The sequence below is a fragment of the Puma concolor genome, chromosome A3 (assembly GCF_028749965.1).
Source record: "Puma concolor isolate L17-30 chromosome A3, mPumCon1.1.hap2, whole genome shotgun sequence".
Lineage (NCBI taxonomy): Eukaryota > Metazoa > Chordata > Mammalia > Carnivora > Felidae > Puma > Puma concolor.
In genome coordinates, this window is record NC_141669.1 from 49,829,022 (window position 1) to 49,855,996 (window position 26,975).

Here is a 26,975-nt window from a genome sequence, read left to right on the forward strand (position 1 = left end):
TGTGGAGAAGGGTCCTGCACAGTGCCTTTCCCTCTGTTAGTAGCACAACATGACTCACCTGCATGGTTCTGGCTAATGTGTACCCAGAGGGCTTGGTGCCAGGGTAGGAGGGGGAGACAAAATCAGGGTAATCTGGTTTTTGCCGAATTTCAAACCCCGATGTCTAGACACAAACACAATGACAGAAGGAAGGGAAAAAAGCAGATTAAAGATCCTGGCCACATTCCAATGCCCCCATACGGGGTTCAGCTCACCCTCTTGTTCCTTACCCACTCACTCACTGGCTGAGTCAGAAACATAGCTAACAACACAATTTTTAAAAATCAATCTACAAAGACATATACATGCAATTTATAGAAAAATAAATACAAATGACTTACAAACATAAGAAAAGATGCTCAATCTTATTTATTATTTATGAATTACCAAGGTACTATTTTTTTAACCTTTCATAGTGGCAAAGATGAAAACATCTGATGACACACTGTATCTGCATGGTTATGAGGAAACTGTTGGTAGCAATACAAATTGGTGCAATTTCTTTGGAGGATCATAAATTTAAACTTTACATACTGGTTAATTTAGCAATCTTACTTCTAGAAATGTATTCTATCTTCCCACATGTGAGTAAAAAAACTGAACATAGATATTCACTGCAACATTGTTTGAAAGCAAGGATTGGAAAAATCCAAATTATTTACCAAAAGAGGAATGGCTAAATAAATATGGTTTGTACATACAGTGGAATACTGCATAACAGACTTAAAAATAGGTGCATGTGGGTGCACCTGGGTGGTCCAGTCAGTTGAGCTCTTGGTTTCAGCTCAGGTCATGATTTCACCATTTGTGGGATCAGCCCCCTTGTCAGGCTCTGTGTTGATAGCACAGAGCCTGCTTGGGATTCTCTCTCTCTCTCTCTCTCTCTCTCTCTCTCTCTGCTCCTCCCCTGCTCACATTTATTCTCCGTCACAAAATAAATAAGGATTTTTAAAAAATAGGTGCATGTGTGTGCTGGTAAGAAAACACCAGGTAAAAAGCAAGGTACAAAAGTCTGGGCACGATATGGGGGTGTTGTTTTGGGGATGGAGCCAGATTCAGCTGAAACAGGGTGCATGAAGAAAGTACGTTCATTCTTTCCCACCACTTCTGTTTAAACTCACACTGTGGATTTGTTCTAGCTCTGTTCTAGGATGACATTGCTTGCAGGTCCATAGTTTTCTAGCTACTCCTAGATAATTTTGAAAGCCCTTAGTCACATTCACTTATAAGGAAAACCTCATTTTAGTAATTTAACCATTCAGTGTAACAACTAAAACTCCAGTCTTGTCCAGTGTACTATCTCTGTTTTTCTGTCAGTCTGGGCCTGTTTTCTGCAGGTGGGTGCTGTTGGGGCTGGGGGCAGGGGTGGATTTGGTTGTTTCCCTCTTCCCCACTAACCTCTCCAAACCACTTGCTGGCTATGGTTTCTGACCATGCCCTCACCCCACCTTGAGATGTGGGGGAAGAGGGTCTGGAGAGAGAGGGTGGTTTCTGTGGCTGGTGCAGAGGTTATGAAGATGGCTTCTTAGAGTGTGACAGACGCAGATCTTCCAGATGCTTGCTTTACATAAAGTTGTTCTCAGTTTTGACTTCTTTTTTTCCCTTCTTTGGAGCTTCTCCCCCTGGGGACCCATGGGTATGGAGCTCTTACAACAGGAGCTGCCTCTTATCTGGCTATGGCCAAACACTCCCTTGGGCCCACAGACTCATTATGTAGGGATCACATGCCTCCACCAGGAAATCCTCTTGGGTGGGACCGAAGACAACTCCAGGCTGCTCCCCAAACCCAACAAAATCCAAATCTGGTACTCCCAAAACATGAACCTTTGCCCCACAGCTACTGAAAATGAAATCTCAACTCCAGGGCAGCTACCCCTCTTCACTCAACTCCCTGGTAGGCAGTTTCAAAACAGCCTTATCACCATCTCCAGGTAGAAATAGATACTATCTTTATTTCTAACAAATGCCAGGAAACAAGAGTCCAGCTCTCTGGGAGATGGCCCTGACACAGATGGCCTTGAAGCCCCACTCACTTGGCCAAGCATACTGACAATACTCTCCAAAAAAATTCTCTCAGCCCCAACACCCTCTACTCCTATTGGCCAGGGGGAGGGTTGCTAATGCAGCCAATGCGCTCTTAACAATCTCTTAGTACAACCTACAAAGGCTGTAAAACCAGTGCAAGTATAAGGCATCTACAATGTTGTTGCAGGCCTTTGGGCCTCACTCAAAGGGAGAAAGTACCATTTCAACATCTTTTTGCATACACATATACCCATGTATATATTTTTTTAAGTTCTGGAAGGATTATACAATAAATAATCCACAATAATCAACTGGGGGTAAACTAGGGGACAGAGATGAGAGGGAAATTAACTTTACATTGTATACCCTTTTATACTTTAATCATTTTTATGCTGTTATGTATTGCTTTTAAAACTAAACAGAAGTCTAGTTAAAACCTTTTTAAAATATGAAGGAGATTTGTGCACATCAAGATCAAAAAGACCTCATTTGATACAAGGGCAAGTGAAACACCTGTTACAAAGTATACAGAAGAAAGTATCTCATTTATAACTAGCAACCAGAGGGGCACCTGGGTGGCTCAGTCAGTTAAGCATCCGACCTTAGCTCAGGTCATGATCTCACAGTTCATGGGTTCAGGCCCCATGTCAGGCTCTGTGCTGACAGCTCAGAGCCTGAAGACTGCTTCAGATTATGTGTCTCCCTCTCTTCCTGCCCCTCCCCTGCTCACGCTCTGTCTCACTCTCTCTCAAAAATAAACATAAAAAATTTTTAATAATAAAATAAATAGCAACCAAAGAGAGAAAATACAACACGTGAGTAAAATCTATAAGCAGGAAACTTTTAAATTCTACTGAGGGATATAAAAGAATAATTGAATAAATGGAAAAGCATATTCTGTTCTCAAAAGACTCAATAATTTAAAGATGTCAGTTCTTCCTAAATTAAACTATAAATTTATATGATCTTAGTTAAAAAAACAAAAACAAAACAATGGGTTTTGGGCCTACACATGCTGACTATAAAGTTCATATAAAAAATAGCAATGAAAGATGGGCCAGGAAAACTCTTTTAGACCCTGCAGATAGCAGAACATTTTGTAGTGTTCTGGTAATTAAATTATTTGGGAGACTCCTGTGCAAACACAGCTATAGAAACACCACCAAAGGACAGTGAAATACTAATCAAAATTGAAAATCCAAAGAGAATGGTAGGAACAAAGAAAACTATAAACTGGTTTCCTTTATCGAGTAGAGGGAATTAAAAATGAAAAGGGATTGTCCCTACAGATCCTGATAAAGCTTCAAGAACAGAGGAACAATGCTCTGAGGAAAGTAGAAATCAGGCAAGAGGCTGAAAACATGTGATTGAAAGTCTATTTACAGAGAGGTTAGTATCCCATGGGTACCTTCTCCAAGGCTGCCAAAATAAATAATGTCCCCTACTCTCCCACCAGATGCCATTGATTTATTCTCTGGGAAAACAGAGTTGAAAATTAAACTGATTTTCAACCTAGCATCTAGCCTATACTCAGCCAAACTATCAAGTCAACATGAGGCTAAAATAAAGATATTTTAGGGCATGCAAGGACTCAGGGAACATACTGTTCTTGATTCTAGTTCTAATTCTAGTTCTAGGATCTAATTCTAGGATCTAGTTCTAGGATCTAATTCTAATTCTAGTTCTAATAAGGTGATTCTTGGTGGGCTCCTGGGTGTGGGTTGGTCACCAGAAAGACCAAGCCATGATTAGAAGCTTGAAATTTTCAGCCCCACCCCCATCCTCCAGAGAGGAGAGAGGGACTGAGAATGGAGTTAATAATTGATCAGGCCTGAGGAAGCCTCCATAAAATCTCAATAGTAGGGGTTCTGAGAGCTTCCAGGTGAGTGAACATATAGACATATGGGAGGGTGACACACCCCAATTCCACAAGGATAGAGCTCCTGCACTCAAGACCCTCCCAGACCTCATCCTCTTCATCTGGCCTTTCATCTGTATACTTTATTATATCCTTTAATAAACTGGCAGACATAATCATTTCCCTGAGTTCTGTGAGCCACTCTAGCAAATTTATCAGACCAGAGGAGGGTTCATGGGAACCTCAGATTTATAGCTGATCAATCAGAAGCACAAGTGACCACCTGGGCTTGCAATTAGCATCTGAAGTGGGGGGCAGTCTTGTAGGACTGAACCCCAACCTGTGTGATTTGATGCTATTTCCTGGTAGATAGTGTCAGAACTATAGGACACCCAGCCAGTGTTAGAGAATTGCTTGGTGGGGAAACCCTCCTCACATCAGACATGAGAAGGGCTACAAGTGTGATGGTATGTGAAAGTGAAGAGTTACACCAGAGGAAGCACTGAGGATTTACCTCAAATGGTGTTTCTCAAACTTTTCCTGAGCATAAGAACCACCCGAGGATCTTATTAAACTGTACATTCTGATGGTCTGAGGGTCCACATTCCTAATGGATCCTGATGATATTGGTGCTGCTGGTGCCTGGACCATACTTTGATTAACAAACTACCACAACAGCAGTTTTCAAAGTGGGGCTGAGGGACTTCAGGGGACTCTGAGGTCCTTCTAGGGATCATTGAGGTCTTTGCTTTTCTAACTGTATCTGTGTTGAGACCAAATTTTCTTCATACACTTCAACTAGAACAATGCATTGCAACAGGTATGAGCATCTGGCTGTCTTCTACTAAGCCAGACAGTAAAGAAATTTGCAAAACATGTAAAACAACGCCTCTCTTCTCAGTAATGGTTTTGTTCTTTGAAAAAAAAACTATACTTTTGATAAAGAAATTTATGTTAGTATGCTATGTGCTTTATCATTAATACTTTGAAATGAACTATTGAATATTTTAAAGATCTTCCAGCTTTAGTTTCTAAAATGGTAAATATTGATAGGTACAACCACATCAACAAATGTTCTTTGGGGTCCCCAATAAGTTTTAAGAGCATAAAAGTCTCCTGAGATCACTATGCTAGAGAACATATTCCAGGAAGAAGACAAAAGATCTAGAAAGTAGGGACTCTAACACAAGAAAGATGAGAGGAAGTCCATGATGACAGCTGTACTAGTTTCTTCTTGCTGACGTAACAAATCACCACAAGTTTAGTGACTTAGCACAACACAAGTTTATTATGGCACAGTTTCTGCAGAAGTCCAAGCACAGTGTGCCTTAGCTGGCTCTCTGCTTAGAGCCTCACAGGCCAAAATCAAAATGTCACAGGATGCATTTCTTTCTGGAAGCCCTGGAGATGACTCTGCTTCCAAGCTTACTGAGGCTATTGGCAGAGTTCAGTTCCATTTGGTTGCAGGACTGAAGCCCCTGATTCCTTTGGTTCAATCTCAGTTTCTAGACCACCCTCCAGACCATTCCTTGGCTGCTGGCTTCCTTCCCTCATCTTGAGGGCCTGCAATGGCAGGTCAAATCCCTGTCACATTTCAAATCTTTCTGACCTCCTCATGCCCCCATCTTTACTGCCACATCTCTTTTTCTGCCTCCCTCTTCTGCTTTTAAAGGCTCATATGGCTACACCAGGCCCACCAAGATAATCTCCCTATGTTAAGGTCAGCCAATTAGTGACCTTAATAACACCTACAAAGTCCCCCATAGTAGTACCTTAAGTCATGTTTGCCTGAATAACCAGTGGATGGGAATCTTGGGGACCATCTTTATAATTCTAACTACCACAACAGCAAAGAGAAAGTTCCAGATGATGGCAGATAGCTGGTCTAGGCCCCAAAGGTTCTGTATTGAAACAGGCAGACTGAACTCTGGAAAACAGTGTGGAGGTTCCTCAAAAAATTAAAAATAGACCTACCCTATGACCCAGAAGTAGCACTGCTAGGAATTTACCCAAGGGATATAGGAGTACTGATGCATAGGGGCACTTGTACCCCAATGTTTATAGCAGCACTCTCAACAATAACCAAATTGTGGAAAAAGCCTAAATGTCCATCAACTGATGAATGGATAAAGAAATTGTGGTTTATATACACAATAGAGTACTACGTGGCAATGAGAAAGAATGAAATATGGCCCTTTGCAGCAACATGGATGGAACTGGAGAGTGTGATGCTAAGTGAAATAAGCCATACAGAGAAAGACAGATACCATATGTTTTCACTCTTATGTGGATCCTGAGAAACTTAACAGAAACCCATGGGGAAGGGGAAGGAAAAAAAGAAAAAAAAAAGGTTAGAGTGGGAGAGAGCCAAAACATAAGAGACTCTTAAAAAATGAGAACAAACTGAGGGCTGATGGGGGGTGGGAGGGAGGGGAGGATAGGTGATGGGCATTGAAGAGGGCACCTTTTGGGATGAGCACTGGGTGTTGTATGGAAACTAATTTGACAATAAATTTCATATAATAATAAAAAAAAAAGAAACAGGCAGACTGAGGGCATAAAATAAAGAAAACAGAGATGTTTAAGCATATGAAAAATTTTAATGAAAGGCATGGTACATAGATGTAGAGTGTCTGGGTAAACTTAATAAGAAGCTTGCAGAAAGCTAGGCAAATGAAAAAGCAATATGCTTATTACTACAGAACAAAATTAGGAATTTAAAACTAAAAGAGGCTTGGGGCACCTGGGTGGTTCAGTCAGTTAAGCATCTGACTCTTGATTTCGGCTCAAGTCATGATCTCAGGGTTTATGAGATCAAGCCCTGCATCAGGCTGTGCACTGACAGGGTGGTACGTGCTTGGGATTCTCTCTCTCCCTCTTTATGCCCCTCCCCTGTTCATTCTGTCTCTCCCTCTCCCTTTCTCTCTCCTAAAATAAATAAATAAACTTAAAAACAATAAAAGAAAAAGATACTCAAGCATCACAAACCTCTTGGCATAGCAGTGAACAATTTTTGCACACTCATAAGCGCTGACTATTGACTTAAAAACAAAAATACATAACTAGGATGGCAGAGAAAGAAGGGGCAAAGGTAGAAAGGTAGTCAATTGATAATTTTTTTAATTGTTTAAAGAGAAAAAGTAGAATGGCTGCAGGTGGTTGTCTCTAAGGAAAAGGACTAGAAGGGTGTGGAAAGGCAAGGCTATTTCTCATTATAGGACTATCCCTACCCATCCACTCTTCACCCTTCTCAGCTCCACCCTGAGCCCCAGGAGGCTGGTCTTGGTGTTCCCTTGCCCCTGGTTCTGCTTGAACTCAGTCAGTGGAAGGCACTGCAGAGATCAAAGGGTAGAAGGAGGGAGGAGGCTCCTGCAATCTCCCTGCTCTGAGAGGGTATTTCTGAGCAAAGGATACAATTTCTTCTCCAAGTTCTGGCTCTCACCAGCTCTCTCAAAATGCCCCCTCTCCTTGCTCCTTCAGGCCCAGGACTGGGAATATCTTCTCAATGTCCCTGTGTCCCTTAATCTTGCCCACACCTCTGAAAATTATCCCTTTACTAAAGTCTCTTTGACTTCCTGAAGTGCCTTTGTTTCTGCCAGTGATTGATACAAATACTATATTATGTGACTTTTTAAAATTTTGTACATGACCAAATTATAGTCTACAAAAATCAATGGGTAATTTTCTTAAAAAAATGTCAAAATCGGGGCGCCTGGGTGGCGCAGTCGGTTAAGCGTCCGACTTCAGCCAGGTCACGATCTCGCGGTCCATGAGTTTGAGCCCCGCGTCGGGCTCTGGGCTGATGGCTCAGAGCCTGGAGCCTGTTTCTGATTCTGTGTCTCCCTCTCTCTCTGCCCCTCCCCCATTCATGCTCTGTCTCTCTCTGTCCCAAAAAAATAAACGTTAAAAAAAAAAAAAATGTCAAAATCATGAATAACAAATCTGAATATCTGATACAGATTAAAGAAGACAAAAAAGATATGGAAACTAGATAAAAGAAATGATCCTGGTTTGCATCTGGACAAGAAAAAAATACTATGAAAATTACTTTAAAGGACATTATTGAGATAATTGACAGAATTTAAATAAATCCATAGATCAGATAATAGCACTGCAATGACTTTAAATTTCCTGATGTTTATCATTGTCTCATGGTTATATAAGTGAATGTCCTTGTTCTTTTTTTTTTTTTTAAGTTTATTTATTTTGAGAGTGACAGAGACAGAACAATTGGGGAAGGGACAGAGAGGGAGAGAGAGAGAATCCCAAGGAGGCTGCACACTGTCAGCCCAGAGCCCAATGTGGGGCTCAAACTCACAAACTGTGAGATCATGACCTGAGCTGAAACCAAGAGTCCAATGCTCAACCAATTGAGCACCCAGGCACCCCATGAATGTCTCTGCTCTTAGAAAATAGTTACTGAAGTATTTAGGAGTAAAGAGGTATCATGTTTGTAATCTACTTTCTTTTTTTTTTTTTTTTTTTTGAGAGAAAGAGAGAGAGCAGGGGAGAGGGGCAGAGGGAGAGAGAGAGGGAGAGAGAGAATCTCAAGTAGCCTCCACACTCAGCACAGAGCCTGACACGGAGCTAGATCCCACAACCCTGGCATGACCTGAGCCAAAATCAAGAGTTGGACACTCAGCCAACCAAGCCATCCAGGTGCAACCTACTCTTAAATGGCTCTGAATAAAAATTATAAAATAATAACATATGTGATAGAGAGACAAAGCAAACGTGAATCCAGGTGAAGGGAAGATAGTTCTTTGTCCTAGTCTTGCAACTCAAGTTTGAAGCTACTTCAAAATGCAAAGTTTCAAAAAATATGTATCAGTTATTTTGACAAAAGCTGTAAATATGCAATTTGGTACTAGTACACAAATAGATCAGTGGAACAGAACAGAAAATCCATAAATACATATATCCAAACACATATGAGATTTAATCCATTTAAAGGGTGGCATTTCAAAATATCATGTGCTAAGCAGGGATGGAGACGTATTATTTTTTAAATGGCATATGGAAAACTGAGTTGCCATCCAGACAAGAAGTAATTATGGATCCCCATGTCACTCCATGGGCCAAAATAAATGCCAGATGGATCAAAAACTTAAGCATAAAAGAAAACAAAAAATACTAGAAGAAAAATCATGAGAGGAGCAGACTTAGCGGGGGGCAGAGGCCACCTCCCTGGGAGTCAAAGTCTGCAGACACCCGCAGGTGCAGTGCCTTTGCAGCTGACTTCCGGGCTCCTAACAACAGGGCCAGTCCTCTGACAGAGCCTTTGCACAGAAAATGAATGAATCAAAGAGCAGGCAGGGGTGGTGGCAGCAGCGGCAGCATTTGCTGGTCAGGGGCAGCTCCAGCAGCAGTGAGCAGAACCCAACAGAGGCGGTGGGGCCTGGCTGAGGAGTGCTGGCTCAGGCGACAGCTGCAGTGTCCGCACCAGACTGCCCTGTGGACTCTGGCTGTGGGTTGATCGTCCAGCCTCCCGCTCTTCCCATTTCTCAAGCCTGCTTCCTCAGCCTGCTGCCACTTCCGGAGCTAGTAGACATTAAATTCCTTTTCTGTTTAAAATCACCCAAGTCTGTTTCTGTTGCTTACAACTTAGAATGTTTACTACACATGTGTGTGCACACACATGCACGCATACACATAAATGGTGTGTGTGTGTGTGTGTGTGTGTATCATACATATATTATATGGCTTGTTTTTTCCTTTTGCCCTAAAATTACATATGCATGAATATAAGCATGTGTACAAAACTGGAAGGCTAACATAGCAAATGGGCAACAGTGGACACCTATGGGGATGCTTCATGGTGGAGCTGGACTAAAAGGAACTTCCACTTTTGAATCTATCTTCAATGTTGTTTAGGGTTTTTTTTACAGTAATCATAGATTTACATACTACTTTTTTAAACTATAAATATTTTAATACAATTTTTTCCAAACAAACCTTTTACTTGCCTCGCACCAGAGCCAGAGTGGGGACACCAAGGCCTTAACAGAGAAGCAGGCAGACACCATCCCTTCCTCACAGAGCAGGCAACCTAATGGGGACACATATAGGGCACCAGGCACTGATTCCACAGTGAGATGAGCCTTAAGAAGGGGAGAGATGGGCCACCTGGGAGCACAGAGGAAGGTCAACCACCCTCACCTAGAGGGCAGCCAGGAAAATTTTCCCAGCCTTAGACTTTAGGCCAGCAAACAGGAAAGAAAAAATGAGCAGAAACATACAGCAGGCAGAGGGAACAGCGCCTCCCAAGCACAGAGACCATGGCTCCTGCAGGAAATGCCTTTGCTGGACCACTAGGAGGGCAGGGGAAAGAAGCAAGCATGGAGAGGCGGACAAGGTCCATCACAAAGACTTTATGAAGAAATATTGTGTAAAATCTTCTTAAGCAAGTCAGACTTTACCCTGAAGGCCAACAGGTGGTCACAAAGGACTCTGAGCAGAAAGGGCTGGTCAAACCTGGCTTTTGTCATAATCAGTCATCAGCATCTTCCCTCCGGTTTACATCAGCTGTGAAGCAGGGCATTGTTCTTTTCAGCACACCCGCCAAGTTTCCCTTATCTTTCAGAACACTGGGTAATGTTTTCCCACTGTCAATGGAGGAGAAACATCTACCCATCTCTCCCAGTTTGTGACTCCTGGCTGTCAGGGCCAGCCTTAGTAGGTAGGCACCTTCCTCGGGGCTATTTACAGCAGCATCATTCCTAAACCACTAGCTATATAAACTGATGAGAGTCAAACCCCAGGAATATCTCAGCCCTTTCCAGAAGTTTAACACAGAGGAATCCCCTGGTGAAATCCTCTGAGGGCAGGCCTGTTCAGCCACCGGAGGCCCTGTAGGCCCCTGGCTACCTTGGTGACCCTTAAGGCATACCACCTTCAATTCCTCACTCATCCTTGTTAGCACACATACTGATTTGCTGGCACCTGCTGGCATATTTGCTCTCCTCTCCCTTCTCCCAGTGCCACCCCAGCTTAAGATTTCCTCTTGTCTTATTTCCAAGTGTCTGCTATTAGGCCATAGTCTATGTGTCATGCTCTGAGCTTAAGGGTTTCCCATGACATTGAGCTCTTGGGAATTTTCTCTCTCCATTTCGGTTATGTCTGACATTTTTCTCTATTAGGACACACATTCTGACTTAAAGACCTTTTCACATTTTATGAAGTGCTTCATGAAATCACTGTGATTCATGTCACTCACAATTAAGAATGACAATTAGAAGAAAAAACAATTTGGCTTCTTGCTTTTAGTTGCACCATATAGCAACAGTGGCATGAGGAGGAAACCTGAAATTATCCCTAAGATTTTCAGCCAACATTCACCAGATGAGTATTTTACTATTTCAAAGCACCAAAGGCACAAAGATTTTTTTTTCCAGCAAGGCAAATAAGCAATACAATTGTGCATTGTTTTGAAATAGTTTCACAGTTGTTTATTCTAAAATGATGCATTTCTTTAAAATGCACTGAGAGTCTTTGGTAAATTCATTATCTGCATTGTAATTTAAACAGCCAAACTTCCATCTCTGCTTTGTGACACTCTGGTGTGACATCCCTGAGGTAAGGACAGATGATTTCTACAACTCTCCCTGCCCTGCGGAGCCCTGATCAGTCTCTACTTATTATCTCTAACAAGGTAGAGATGTGCTAATTAGCAGCTCCTCAAGAAAACACCACGAAATGATGGACATAGATAACTTTTTAAAAGCATGTCTTTCCCCACTCGCTGGACTGGACTCGATTAGGGAGTGGAAAGCAAAAGGGGCTTGTTGTCTGTCTTGGGTAAAAGCTCTCTAGCATCTCCAAGAGGTGCTTCACATTGACATTAATAAGCTCAGTGAGTATGTCTCAGGCTAAGAAACCTGGGATTGTCAGCACATCAAGATGAACCTTTTTCTCAGAAGCAGACTCTCATTAATGAAGCTCAATGTCTGATGTGCAGACACACTCCATTTATGGCGTTACCTTCATGTGTCTTTGGAAGAGCCCTCATTTCTTATTTAGAGCTTTTGTTACCACAAGTGAGTGATGTTCAGAATAAAAAAGGGCTTCATTGTTCAGTAAGCATTGCTGAAGACTTATGCTGCAGTTGGCAAAAGTTGTAGTAACAATGTCTAATGTAGGCTTGGTACTATGTGCCCCACATAGTGCTGAGGGCTTTATTAGCACTATTCTATGACCCTCCATATGGTGTAGTGACCGTTACTGTCACCGAGGCTTAGAAATATTATTGTGCCTACAGTTTTGCAGTTAAGAGTTTCAAAGAAGAGATGTTGTGGCTAAGACTTCTGGTTATTTAAATTTAAATTAAGTAAAATTAAAAATTTATACTCCTGAAACCAACATTATACTATATGTGAACTAATTAGAATTTAAATAAAAACTTGAGAAGGAAGAGTTAAGATGACAGAGAAGTAGGGAGGCTGGGATTTCCCTCATCCCTCAAAAACAACAGTATTGAGGTCAGAACACTTGGAACACCCACAAAATTAGTCTGTGGAGTAACAGAAAACTCTCCACAGGTGGATGGAGACAGCTTGGAGGGACAGAGGTGTATGTATGCGAATTGGGGGAGATAAAACAGGCAGTGTAGGCATGGGGGAGGGGACCCCTTCTGTGGAGAGACAAAAGGGAGAGAAAGAAAGGCTGTGGGAGTGTGGTATTGGGTCTGGACAAGAGAAAAACTTCCAGACCACAGACTGGGGAACAAGAAATACAGAGAGTGCCAGTTTCTACTTTGCAAACAACCTTAGGTGCTAAATATCATAATTTTCAGGAGTGCAGGACGTTCTCCAGACTGGAGCTGCCACTGTATGTGTATGCGCCTTCGGGGGGAAGGGAAGCCAGCTCCAGAGCTCGGTAGCAATCTTGGGGGTGCACTGGGAGACAACAATCCCCCTCCTCTGGTACTGTAGGAAGAGGGTTTATTGCACCCCCAAAGAAAAAAGACCCTGTAGGCATCAGCCAGAGACCTTTTATCAGCAGGGCGGAGTGGAACTACCCCAGAACCAGGTACTCCTGGTGCGGGATGTTTTAAGACATCAGGGTTTGAATCTCAGCCACGCGCGTAGGAGGCAGGGAGGCTGAAGCAGGACAAGCCACCCACCCAGGCTACCCTGTGAGGGCTGTCTCCCTGGTCGAGGGAGGAGAGACTGGGGTGTGCCCATTTTTCTCCCCAACACCAACACGAGGTGGGGATGCTTCAGTTAACAGAACAGTGGCCGGCAGTGGAGGTGGGACTCACTTATACCAAATCCCGCCCCTCCATGTCTGGCAACTGGTTATCTACCAGAGTGAGACTGACACTGACCGAACCAGACTGCCTGTCCTCCAGACCAGCACAGCCACTGGTCCCAGGCACCAACAGACAACTGTCCTGCAGTTTTGTAAAGTGGTCTGGTATTTTTTGTTTGTTTTCATCTCTTTTCTTTCCTTCTCTTTCCCCTCTTTTTCTTTCTACCCTCCTCTTCCCCCTCCCCACTTTGGAATCAGGCTCATAGACTGATTTGATTTTTGGTAAATTCTTATTTTATATATATATAATATATATATACTTATATATATATTATATATATGTATTATATGTATATAATACAAAGAAAAAAAGGATATGTTTATATATATGTATATATATGACCATAATCATATATATATGGTCATATATATACATATATAAAATCATATATATATACATATATATAATCATATATATATACGTATATATATGACCATATATATATATATGAGTGTATATATATATACACACATCCTTTTTTTTTTTCTCTGTTCTGGTTGTTTATTTGTTTAATCAGGCATTTTTACTCTATTCTTTTTATACCTTTTTCTGTATCTCCTTCTTTATTCTCTCTCTCTCTCTCTCTCTCTGGAATAAGTCTTATGATCTCTTTGATTATCTGCCTGGTCTTTTTTATTTCACCCCTTTCATTTTTCTCTTTGTATGGGGGATTCCTCCCCCCTTTTCCTTTTTTCCAGGGTTACTTCAATGAACAAATCAAAGGACACCTGGTGGAAGGTCCAATCAATCCACCACCATGAGCAGCGGGATAGAAGAGCCAAAGACACAACAACACAGTACATAAAATGTTCCAAAAAACACTTCCTGAAGTGCCAGGCCCTGGACAACATATGACACCTTTTTAATATAGTAGTACTCACAAGTGCAGGACACATAACAAGCTATTAAAACACATAAAATACAGAAACCTAGCCAAAATGACAAAATGGAACAATTCCTTTCAAAAGAAATTCCAGAAAGAAATGACAGCCAGAGAACTGCTCAAAACAGATATAAACAATATATCTGAACAAGAATACAGAATAAAAGTCAAAAGACTAATAGCTGGACTTGAAAAAAAAAGAATAGAAGACAGCAAAGAATCTGTTGCTACAGAGATCAAAGACCTAAGAACTAGTTGTGATGAATTAAAAAATGTTGTAAATGAGATGCAAAATAAACTAGATGCAGTGACAACAAGGATGGAAGAAGCAGAGGAGAGAATAGGTGAAATAGAAGATAAAATTATGGAAAATGATGAAGCTGAAAAAAAGAGGGAAAGGAAATTAACAGACAATGAGGGGAGAATTAGAGACCTAATCACCTAATCACCTAATCACCTAAGTGATTCAATGAACCAAAATAATATCCATATCAAAGGAGTTCCAAAAGAAGAAGAAGAAAGAGGAAGAGGCAGAAGGTTTATTTGAACAAATTATAGCTGAGAACTTCCCTAATCTGGAGAAGGAAACAGAGGCATCCAAGTCCAAGAGGCACAAAGAACTCCCTTCAAAATCAACAAAAACAGGCCAATACCAGGACATATCATAGTGAAATTGGCAAAATACAAAGATAAGGAGAGAATTCTGAAAGCAGCTAGGGACAAACAGGCCTTAACCTACAAGGGTAGACACATAAGGGTAGTAGCAGACCTATCCATTGAAATTTGACAGGCTAGAAGGGAGTGGCAGAAAATATTCAATGTGCTGAACAGGAAAAATATGCAGCCAAGAATCCTTTATCCAGCAATGCTCTCATTCAGAATAGAAGGAGAGATAAAGGCTTTCCCAGACAAACAAAAACTAAAGGAGTTCATGACCACTAAACCAGTCCTGCAAAAGATCCTAAAGGGGGCTCTGTGAGTGAAAAGCAGCAAAGACTACAAAGGACCAGAGACATCAGCACAAGCATGAAACCTACAGATAACACAATGACATTAAATTCATATCTTTCAATAATCACTCAGAATGTAAATGGACTAAATGACCCAATCAAAAGACACAGGGACATTCTTATCAGAATGGATAAAGAAAAAACAAGACCCATCTTTATGCTGCCTACAAGAAATTCATTTGACCTAAGGACACCTGCAGAACGAAAGTGGGGGGATGGAGAACCATCTATCATGCTACTGGATGGCAAAAGAAAGCTGGAGTAGCCATACTTATATCAGACAAACTAGATTATGGACCAAAGACTGTAACAAGAGATGAAGAAGGGCATTATATCATAATTAAGGGGTCTGTCCATCAAGAAGAGCTAATGATTGTAAATGTTTATGCCCCCAACATATAGCACCCAAATATATAAATCAATTAATCACAAACATAAAGAAATGTAAAGATAATAATACCATGATTGTAGAGGACTTTAATACTCCACTTACAACAATGGACAGATCATCTAGGTGGAAAATCAATATGGAAAAAAATGGCTCTGGATGACACATTGGACCAAATGGACTTAACAGATTCAGAACTTTTCATCCAAAAGCAGCAGAATACACATTCTTCTCGAGTGCACATGGAACATTCTCCAAAATAGATCACGTACCGGGTCACAAAACAGGCCTCAACAAATATAAAATAATTGAAATCATACTATGCATATTTTCAGATCACAATGCTACAAAACTTGCAATCAACCATAAGAAAATATTTGGAGAGCCCCCAAATACATGGAGATTAAAGAACATCCTACTAAAGAATGAATGGGTCAACCAGGAAATTAAAAAAATATATGGAAGCAAATGAAAATGAAAACATGACAGTCCAAATCCTTTGGGATGCAGCAAAGGCAGCCCTAAGAGAAAAATACATTGAAATTCAGGCCTATCTCAAGAAGCAAAAAAGGCCCCAAATACATAATATAACCTCATATCTAAAGAAACTAGAAAGACAGCAGCAAAGAAAGCCCAAAGCTAGCAGAAGAGGGGGAAATAATAAAGATTAGAGCCAGAAATAAACAATACAGAATCCAAACAAAACAAAACTGTAGAACAGATCAATGAATCTAAGAGCTGGGTTTTTAGAACAACAAAAGAAATTGATAAACCCCTAGCCAGATTTCTCATAAAGAAAAGACAGAGACCCCAAATAGATAAAATCATGAATAAAAGAAGAGAAATTACAACCAACACCACATAAATACAATTATTATAGAATATTATGAAAAATTATATGCCAACAAACTGGACAACCTGGAAGAAGTGGAAAAATTCCTAGCCACCCACACACTACCAAAACTCCAAAGGGAAGAAATAGAAAATTTGAACTGACTCATAACCAGTGAAGAAATTGAATTGGTTATCAAAATTTCCCAACAAATAAGAGTCCTGGGCCAGATGGCTTCCCAGGGGAACTCTACCAGACATTTAAAGCAGAGCAAATACCTATTCTGCACAAACTGTTCCAAAAAATAGAAATGGAAGGAAAGCTTTCAAACTCATTCTATGAAGCCAGCATTACCTTGATTCCCCAAACCAAAGACTCCACTAAAAAGAATTACACGCCAATATCCCTAATGAATAGGGATGCAAAAATTCTCAACAAGATACTAGCAAATTGAATTCAACAGTATATTAAAAGAATTATTCACCACAATCAAGTGGTATTCATTCCTCAGCTATAGGGCTGGTTCAATATTTGCACATCAATCAACGTGATATCTCACAGTAATAGAAGGAAGGAAAAGAACCGTATGATCCTGTCAAAGATGCAGAAAAAGCATTTGACAAAATACAGCATCACTTTTCGATAAAAACCCTCAAGAAAGTCGGTATAGAAGGAATATACATCATAAAAGCCATATATGCAAGGCCCACAGATAATATCATCTCCAATGGGGAAAAACTGAGAGCTTTCCCCCTGAGATAAGGAACACGACAGGGATGTCCACTCTCATCACTGTTCAACATAGTGTTGTTCAACATAGTGCTGGAAGTCCTAGCCTCAGCAATCAGACAACAAAATGAAATAAAAGATATCCAAACTGGCAAAGAAGTCAAACTTTCACTCTTCGCAGATGACATGATACTCTACATAGAAAACCCAAAAGACTCAGCCAAAAACTGCTAGACCTGATACATGAATTCAGCAAAATTGCAGGATATAAAATCAATGTACAGAAATCGGTTGCATTTCTATACACCAATAATGAGGCAACAGAAAGAGATATCAGGGAATCTATCCCATTTACAATTGCACCAGTAACCATAAAATACCTAGGAATAAACTTAACCAAAGAGGTAAAAGATCTGTGCACTGAAAACTACAGAAAGCTTATGAAAGAAATTGAAGAAAAGAAGACACAAAGAAATGGAAAAACATTCCATGCCCATGGACTGGAAGAACAAATATTTTCAAAATGTCAATACTACCCAAAGCAATCTACACACTCAACGCAATCCCAATCAAAATAGTACCAGCATTCTTCACAGAGCTAGAACAATCAATCCTAAAATTTGTATGAGGGGGCACCTGGGTGGCTCAGTCGGTTAAGCGTCCGACTTCGGCTCAGGTCATGATTTCACAGTCCGTGAGTTCGAGCCCTGCGTCGGGCTCTGTGCTGACTGCTCAGAGCCTGGAGCCTGTTTCAGATTCTGTGTCTCCCTCTCTCTCTGCCCCTCCCCTGTTCATGCTCTCTCTCTGTCTCAAAAATAAATAAATGTTTAAAAAAAATTTTTTTAAATAAAATAAAATTTGTATGGGACCACAAAAGACCCCAAACAGTCAATGTTGAAAAAAAAACAAAAACAAAAACGAAGCTGGAGGCATCACAATCCTGGACTTTAGCCGTATTATAAAGCTGTAATCATGAAGACAGCATGGTATTGGCACAAAAACAGACACACAGACCAATGGAATAGAATAGAGAACTCAGAAATGGATCAAGAATGGATGGCCAACTAATCTTTGACAAAGCAGGAAAGAACATCCAATGGAAAAAAGACAGTCTCTTTAGCAAATGGTACTGGAAGAACTGGACAGCAACATGCAGAAGAATGAAACTGGACCACTTTCTTATACCATACACAAAAATAAATTCAAAATGGATGAAAGACCTAAATGTGAGACAGGAAACCATCAAAATCCTACAGGAGAAAACAGGCAGTAACCTCTTTGATTTCAGCCACAGCAACTTCGTACTTGACATGTCTCCAGAGGCAAGAGAAACAAAAGCAAACATGAACTATTGGGACCTCATCAAGATAAAAAGCTTCTGCACAGCAAAGGGAACCATCAACAAAACTAAAAAGCAACCAACAAAATGGGAGAAGATATTTGCAAATGACATATCAGATAAAGGGTTAGTATCAAAAATCTATAAAGAACTTAACCAAACTCAACACCCAAAAAACAAATAATTCAGTGAAAAAATGGGCAGAAGACATGAACAAACACTTTTCCAAAGAAGACATTCAGATGGAAAACAGACACACGAAAAGATGCTCAACATCATTCATCATCAGGGAAATACAAATCAAAACCACAATGAGACAACCTCACACTGGTCAGAGTGGCTAAAATGAACAACTCAGGAAACAACAGATGTTGGTGAAGATGTGGAGAAAGGGGAACCCTCTTGCACTGTTGATGGGAATGCAAACTGGTACAGCCACTCTGGAAAACAATGTGGAGGTTCTACAAAAAATTAAAAATAACTACCCTACAACCCAGCAACTGCACTACTAGGTATTTATCCAAAGGATACAGGAGTGCTGATTCGAAGGGGCACATGCACCCCAATGTTTATAGCAGCACTATCCACAATAGTCAAAGTATGGAAAGAGCCCAAACGTCCATCAACTAATGAATGGATAAAGAAGATGTGGTATATATACACAATGGAATACTACTCAGCAATGAAAAAGAATGAAATCCTGCCATCTGAAACAAGATGGATGGAACTGGAGGGTATTTTATGCTAAGCAAAATAAGTCAGAAAAAGACAGATATATGATTTCACTCATATGTGGAATTTTAGATAATCATGGGGACGGGAAGGAAAAATAAGATACAGAAAGGGAGGCAAACCATAAGAGTCTCTTAAATACAGAGAATACACTGAAGGTTATGGGGGTGGGGGGTTGTGGGGCTGGTGAAAATGGGTGATGAGCATTGAGGAGGGCACTTGTTGGGATGAGCACTGGCTATGGTATGAAAGTGATGAATCACGGAAATCTATTCCTGAAGCCCAGACTACACTGTATGCTAGCTAACTTGACAATACATACATACATAACAAAATAAAAACTTAAATAAATTAAAAATTAAATTAAAAATTTAGTTCCTCAGTCACACTAACCACATGTGTGGTAGACATGTTGCTGGTAGGTGGCTACAGCATGGGTACAGAACATTTCCATCATCACAGAAAGTTCTCTTGGACAGTACAACATAGAAGGGACTGACAAAGCAATTGGATGGAAGGAGCCTAGATCCCACAATGACCCCATGGACATTGGATATGACTACAGTGTTTGAAGGCACCTGAATGGGGCAGGATGACACAGTTGGTCAACAGCTTGGAGCACTAAGGTTCAAGCTACCCTACCTAGTGGAGAATGAGCCCTATCAATTTGTCTCTGGGACTCCTTCTTGTTGTTCATAACTAACCAGTGCCCTCTACTGACTGGCAGATTCTTCTTGATGTATTTGATCAGGTCTGAGTCTGGGAGCCATTTAGCCTCTGAAAAGCCTTAGAGGTTCCACGTTCAAAAGGTAATCCTCCTAGCTTATTTCCAAATTCCTGGGGAGATCTACCATCACTCACATACTGGAGCATATTATTATGAGCAAACGGCTTTGATCATGCACTTCTGAGCAGAGCCTCATACTTGTTTCCTTTGCATTTCACCAGATCTTGCATACAGGGACAACACATGCCTGAGGTTCAGGTAGCTTGCAGTGAAAGAGCAGCAAGAATTCTATATTGCAATTGATACACTATTTAGCGTCTGGAGGCTTCTGGACCAGAATCCAGAGGAAAAGTGTAACTGTCATTTCTCAGGAAACTCCAAGGAAAATTCCTAAAACTGTCACAACCTTAACCTCATCTGGCAGAAGAGAACACATCTACCAAATGGTGGTCTAATGGTGGCTGCCTTTACCAAGGGCTCAGGGAGTCAGCCTCCTCCTACTGGTTATGGCCCAGGAATGTAGGAGCCTCTGAATTCCTAGGTCACCTGCAGGCTTTATGGCAGCATTCCAAGACCACTTCTTACCATGACACTGGCTATTTTATAAATGATGAATCAGTTCAAAAGATATGCATGCGGGACTCATGGGCCAGGTATTGCGCATCATGAGTACTGTATAGACAAGAAGTGTTGATATACTAGAGATCACCAATACATTAAATAGATTCAACAAACAGCTTTGCAGACTGTCTCACTGGGGCCCTCCTTTGGTTTGAATCTTTCTCTGCACCTTTGTGTGCCCAGTCCTTTCCGTGATACAGGACCTTCACCAGGTGACCTACAATATCTGGTGTTCCCCTCTCACTTTTTGTTTTGTTTTTTTTGGGGGTGGGGGAGGGGAGAGAGAGGTAGCACGAGCTGGGGAGGGACGGAAAAGGGAGAGAATCTCAAGCAGGGTCCACATCCAGCAAGGAGTCCAACACCGCAGGCCTTGATCTCACAACCTTGAGATCACGACCTGAGCCGAAACCAAGTTAGAGGCATAAGAGACTAAGCCATCCAGGTCCCCCCTACCCCTTACTTCTTAAAGAGTGGTGGTTGTTTTCCTTCACTTCCTCTCTATTCTAGACATTCTACATACTTCATCTCCCCCTGCCCTTAGGAGGGAGATTTACATTTTCCTGTAGACTAGTCTGTGAACCAGTGGTGGGAAGAAAATTTCTTGGGGAATTTGTTTGAAAAAAAATAATAAGAGAGATTCTTGGAGCTCTACCCCCTGAGATTCTAATTTATTAGGCCTAGGGGTCCTAGAAATGGGCATTTTAAACAAATGCCACAGATGAATCTGAAAAACGATCAAGTGTTTAAATCAGCTTCCTGCTGCTCTCTTTAACCACTATTCTCCAAGTACTTTGCCTCCTTCCTGCTAGATCACCCAAGCCTTCCCTTAAAAACCAAAATTTAGCAGGACCTAAGGGAGGGGAGAATGAGCAGTTATTATTTAATGGCTACAGTTGCAGTTTCAGAGTATGAAAAATGTTTTGAAAATGGATGGTGGTGATAGTTGCACTACAGTGTGAATATACTTAATGCCACAAAACTGTACACTTAAAAATAGTTAAAACAGGGGCGCCTGGGTGGCGCAGTCGGTTAAGCGTCCGACTTCAGCCAGGTCACGATCTCGCGGTCCGTGAGTTCAAGCCCCGCGTCAGGCTCTGGGCTGATGGCTCGGAGCCTGGAGCCTGTTTCTGATTCTGTGTCTCCCTCTCTCTCTGCCCCTCCCCCGTTCATGCTCTGTCTCTCTCTGTCGCAAAAATAAATAAACGTTGAAAAAAAAAAAAAAAATAGTTAAAACAATAAATGTCACGTGATGTGTATTTTGCCACAATTTAAAAAATAAAAAAAGGAATGGGTACTGATACATACTATAATATAAACAAACCCTGAAAACATTATCTAAGTGAAAGATGCCAGACACAAAATACCATAAATCATATGATTCCATCAGTATGAAGATATTTTAAAATTGAGTGTGGTGATAGCTGCACATATCTGTGAATGTACTAAAAACTACTAAAATGTACACTTTAAATGGGTGAATGGTACAGTATGTACATTATATCTCAATAAAGCTGTTAAAATTTTAACTGATTTTAAAACTATGATCACATTTATTTAAACTTCTGAAGAACTTAAGTGGCATCCCATAAATCCTGGAATCACATTCTGGTGACATACTGGGGGAAAAAGAAGCAAATAAATCAAAGGAATGAGGTTTAGAACAGCTGGCAAGGAAGATCAGAAAGATCTGTAACTGGGCATGGTGGTCCTCTGGTCACAGCGACAAGGACAAAGGCAAGATTATAAAACACACTATGTTGAAATTGATCAGAAACCTTTATTATGTTCCTCATCATTCATTAAGCAACCTACACAAATCATTTTCTTTTTCTCTGCCTCAAACAGCATAGGCTGCATCCAAGCCTAAATGGAAGACACAGTAGGTGGAAGACCTTGTAGAGAAAAGCTAACATGTGAGATCTCTGCTTATCTCGGCTTAGGTGAAGGTAGGACAGGAAAAGCATATAAGTACAATATTCCAAATACTCCGTTCTTCAAAGATGAGGCCTGCAGGAGAGGGGCTGTCCAAAGGACGCAGGTGAAGGCTCACAAAACTGCCCAGCTCAGCAATCAATCCAAAGGCTCACAAAACTGCCCAGCTCAGCAATCAATCCAAAGTTCCTTTAAAACAAAAACAAAAACAAAAACAAAGAGCAACATGTAAAGCAAGGTGCCTCAAGAACTGGATGAGTGTCACAAACTGGGCAAAGTTAGAGTAGAAGCTGCTCTGGTACTGGCAATTCTCTAAGATCAAATAACTCATTTGGGGGAATATCCATCCAAAAGATCTCAGAGAAAGAACATGTCACTACAGAAAGTGGGCAGCTGAGAGTTAAGCACACAGGTCTAGAGAGTTAGAATGAGATGTAGGGAACAGAGCAAAGAAGTTGTTGTGTTAGTTAATGAGCATTTTGGATTCCATACAAAGTGTGATCAATACAGAATAAAGGAGAAAAGTTTTCTAAGCAAAAAGTTCATAACCTTTTGAGAAACTTCCAGTTCAAGATGGGAGACTGAGCTCACAAATTTGTATGCCCTCCCTTTCAAGATTCCATTCAAAAGAAATAAAAGGTTTTAAAAAGGTATAAATCTACAATAAAGAATGGGGCCCATCAGCAGTTAAGAGATTTCAACAAAAGCTGAATAGAAATCTGATTGAAGTATGTTTATAAATAGAAAAACAAATCAGCCTAGAATGAATAGAGGGGGGCAACAGAGGTGGGAGCCCATCGCCTAGGAGACCCTTGGGGAAGTTCCAGCCAGACTCAGACACCAGGAATGACAGAGAAAGAAACAGGTCAGAAAGGGTTAGTGACCTGAGGGTCTACACAAGAAACAGCTGGCCCCATCTCCCTACAACCCTTCCAGCATGGAGCATTACCAGAAAACAAAATGGGAAAAAATCAGGGGTTCTCTTCTAATAAACTAAATGAATTACCTGAAGAACTACAGGAGCCTCTGAAAATGCCAGCTCCCCAAAGTAAGGCTTTCCGGACCCCAGCTTAATATCTGGTCCCACCCCAGCCCACCCTAAAGTAAAAGTGCCAGGCAAAAACCACCTTCCCATACACACACACAGCTTCCAAACAGACTTCTTAACTACCTCATTCCTAAACGGAATGGAAATTACTGGGCAGACTAGAGAGAAAGGAAAAATTAAAATTTATTAAAAAAAAAAAAAAAACCCTAGAATAAAACAGATAATTCAGAAAAGAACACAAGAAAACCAAGCAAAAATACCTCTAAGTTAAAAAAGAAAAAAAGAAATAGCCTCTGTGATAAAGGCAAATTCCTGCTGAGATCAACTGATAAACCTGATTGAAATATTTTTAAAAAGAAAATCCTTCAAGCACTGAAGAGGCACCAATAAAAGTGAAATCTAAAATCTAGAGAAGGCAAGAACACAAAGTAAACCCAGCCTCCAAACCTGTTTTTGCCCTAAGATCATTTGCCGTCCAAAAGATAGAGCTGAGAAATTTTGGCTGAGCAAATCAAGAGTCAAATCTAAGAGTGTGCCCAAGAGAGAAGGTCTGATTTTTTAAAAAGCTACAGTCCCAAAAAGTGGCACCCTCAGAGTAACACTGCACTAGAATTAAATCAGCCCCTTCGCAGACTTGCCATCAGGGTTCACATAGATTACCACAGAGAACCAAGAATCCTCAAGTCTTGGATCTGGATTAAGGAGATTAATACATTCCCCTAGGTGCCTTGCAGCAGCAAATGAAAATCTTCTTTGGAGAAAGGTTTCATCATACAAGCCTCAAACTATCCAAAAAATAATTTATTCAAGTACATTGACCAATACATCAAGAAAGCTAGGCATAAAGAGGAAAAAAGACTATGAAACAATATCAACAGAAACAAGTCAGGAAAAAAAATAAAATAAATCGGCCTCAAAAATGCTTTGGATATTAATTAGACTGGAGACTATAAAACAACGACACTTACTTTGTTTAAACAAATAAAAGACTAGCTTCAAAACACCTGGAGCAAATACAAATAACAAACAGGCAAATGGAATTCACAGAACTGAAAATACAAAAACAAACTAAAAAATTAACAGAAAAGTTTAAAGGAGACAATTCACTGGAGAGAGAATTAATAAACTGGGAGATCAGAAAAAAACTACACAGAATGCAGCACAGAGAGGCAAAATTATGACTGAGGTTTAACATACATTTAATGGAAATCTTAATGAGAAAGGAGAAAGAACAAAGCAGAGCCATTATCTGAAAAGATACAAGCTGAGATTTCTCCAGGACTGATAAAAGACACCAATCCCTAGATTTAAGAAGCCTAAGCAGCAGATACATAGAGGGAAATCAGCACCCAGATACATCCAAGTAAAACTACAAAAATATCAAAGACAAATATAAAAATCTTAAAAGTATCCAAAACAAGGACAAATTAGCTTCAAACAATTAACAGATTAACAATGATTTCTAAACAGAAACAATGGAAGTCAAAACACAGAATGAGATCTTCAACACTATAAAATTAACTTTCCACCCAAAATTCTATATTCAGCAAGATGCCTTTAAAAACCAAAGTAAAATATAGGAATGCAGGCACTCTGGAAAACACTATGAAGGTTCCTCAAAAAATTAAAAATAGAACTACCCTACGACCCAGCAATTGCACTATTAGGCATTACCAAGGAATACGGGTGTGCTGTTTCAAAGGGGCATATGCATCCCAATGTTTATAGCAGCACTATTGACAATAGCCTAAGTATGGAAAGAGCCCAAATGTCCATCGACTGATGAATGGATAAAGAAGATGTGGTATATATACACAATGGAGTATTACTCAGTGATGAAAAAGAATAAAATCCTGCCATTTGCAACAATGTGGAATTGAACTAGAGGAATTCAAACCCCAAATTTGGCTCTAGGTCTCGCTCTGGCTCTGCGCTGACAGGGCAGAGCCTGCTGGGAATTCCCTCCCTCTCTCTCTCTGCCTCTCCCTGCGCTATGCTCACCTGCTCTTTCTCTCTCTCAAAAAAAATAAATAACTTTAAAAAAAAAGAGTATATACTTTCCAGATAGAGGGAAAAATGAAATAACAAATTATACTTAAAACAAGGGCAAAAAACTGAAAAAAAAAACATAAAATAGGACAAATGGGAAACACAAAATAATATGGTAGATTTAAACCCATATATATATATATCACTAATTGCATTAAACATAAATGAACTAAGTGCTGCAAAGACTGTCAGCCTAAAGTTTTAAAAATAGTCTAATTATACCGTTTATAAATACGGAAAGGTAAAAATTTTTTAAACGAGAAAAATACACACCATTCAAATACTAACAAAAGAAAGCTTGGGGCGCCTGGGTGGCGCAGTCGGTTAAGCGTCCGACTTCAGCTCAGGTCACGATCTTGCGGTCCGTGAGTTCGAGCCCCGCGTCAGGCTCTGGGCTGATGGCTCAGAGCCTGGAGCCTGCTTCCGATTCTGTGTCTCCTTCTCTCTCTGCCCCTCCCCCCTTCATGCTCTGTCTCTCTCTGTCTCAAAAATAAATAAACGTTAAAAAAAAAAAAATTAAAAAAAAAAAAGAAAGCTTGTAAGTTTTAAAAATATTAAACAAAATAATCTTTAAGGCAAAAAGCACAAACAAAAGTAACAATGATCAATTTATAAATATAAAATGTTCAAACACTTAACTGCTAATAGCCTACTGCTGACCAATAACACAATTGATTAGCACATATTTTGTAGGTCATATGCATTACTATACTGTATTATTACAATATAGTCACCTAGAAAAAAATGTTGATAAAATAAGGAAGGAAAAATACATTTATAGGGCTGTACTGTAAAAAAAATCCACATATACTGAAGCAGCTCGAACCTGTACCATTTAGGGTACCTGGTTGGCTCGGTCAATACAGCATGTGACTCTTAATCTCAGGGTCATGAGTTCAAGCTCCACACTCGTCATGCAGCCTACTTAAAAAAAAAAAAAAAAATGCCCACTTGGGGTGCCTGGCCGGCTCAGTCAGAAGAGCAGATGGCTCTTGATCTTAGGGTTGTGAGTTCAAGCCCCATGCTGGGTACAGAAAGTACTAAAGAAAAAGAAAAATAAACTTTAAAAACAAACAGAGGCACCTGGGTGGCTCACTAGGTTACGCGTCCAAATCTTGATTTCAGCTCAGGTTATAATCTCACAGGTTTGTGGGTTCAAGCCACACATCAGGCTCTGTGCTGACAGCAGTCAGAGTCTGCTTGGGATTCTCTCTCCATCTCCCTCTGCCCTTCCTGCACATACATGCTCTCTCTCTCAAAATAAATAAATTTAAAACAAACAAAAAACCTCTGCTATTCAAGGGTCAGCTGTACTATGAAGAACTTTATGCCAACAAACTTGAAAATTTAGATAAAATGTAAAATTCCTAGAAAAACTACAACTCTTATGGGGGGAAGCAGGGCAAGACGACCTCAAGAAAATAAAATAAAATCAGAATGGTCCCAATACCAT

General features: G+C 40.4%; 1 protein-coding gene across 6 annotated transcripts in view; it reads right to left on the bottom strand.

Moving 5' to 3' along the window:
• POLE4 (DNA polymerase epsilon 4, accessory subunit) overlaps positions 1-26,975 on the bottom strand; it is a 267,669-nt gene that overhangs the window by 233,480 nt on the left and 7,214 nt on the right. For 3 of the 6 annotated variants that reach the window (XM_086700756.1, XM_086700755.1, XM_025932202.2), the window contains one exon: positions 22,251-22,614. The exons of the other annotated variants lie outside the window; for them this stretch is intronic. Coding sequence is in view for 1 of the 3 variants with exons in the window: in XM_025932202.2 (XP_025787987.1) it covers positions 22,601-22,614 (14 nt within the window). In the remaining 2 variants the exon portion in view is untranslated. Of the gene's footprint in view, positions 1-22,250; positions 22,615-26,975 lie in introns of those variants that run through there. 6 annotated transcript variants of the gene reach the window in all.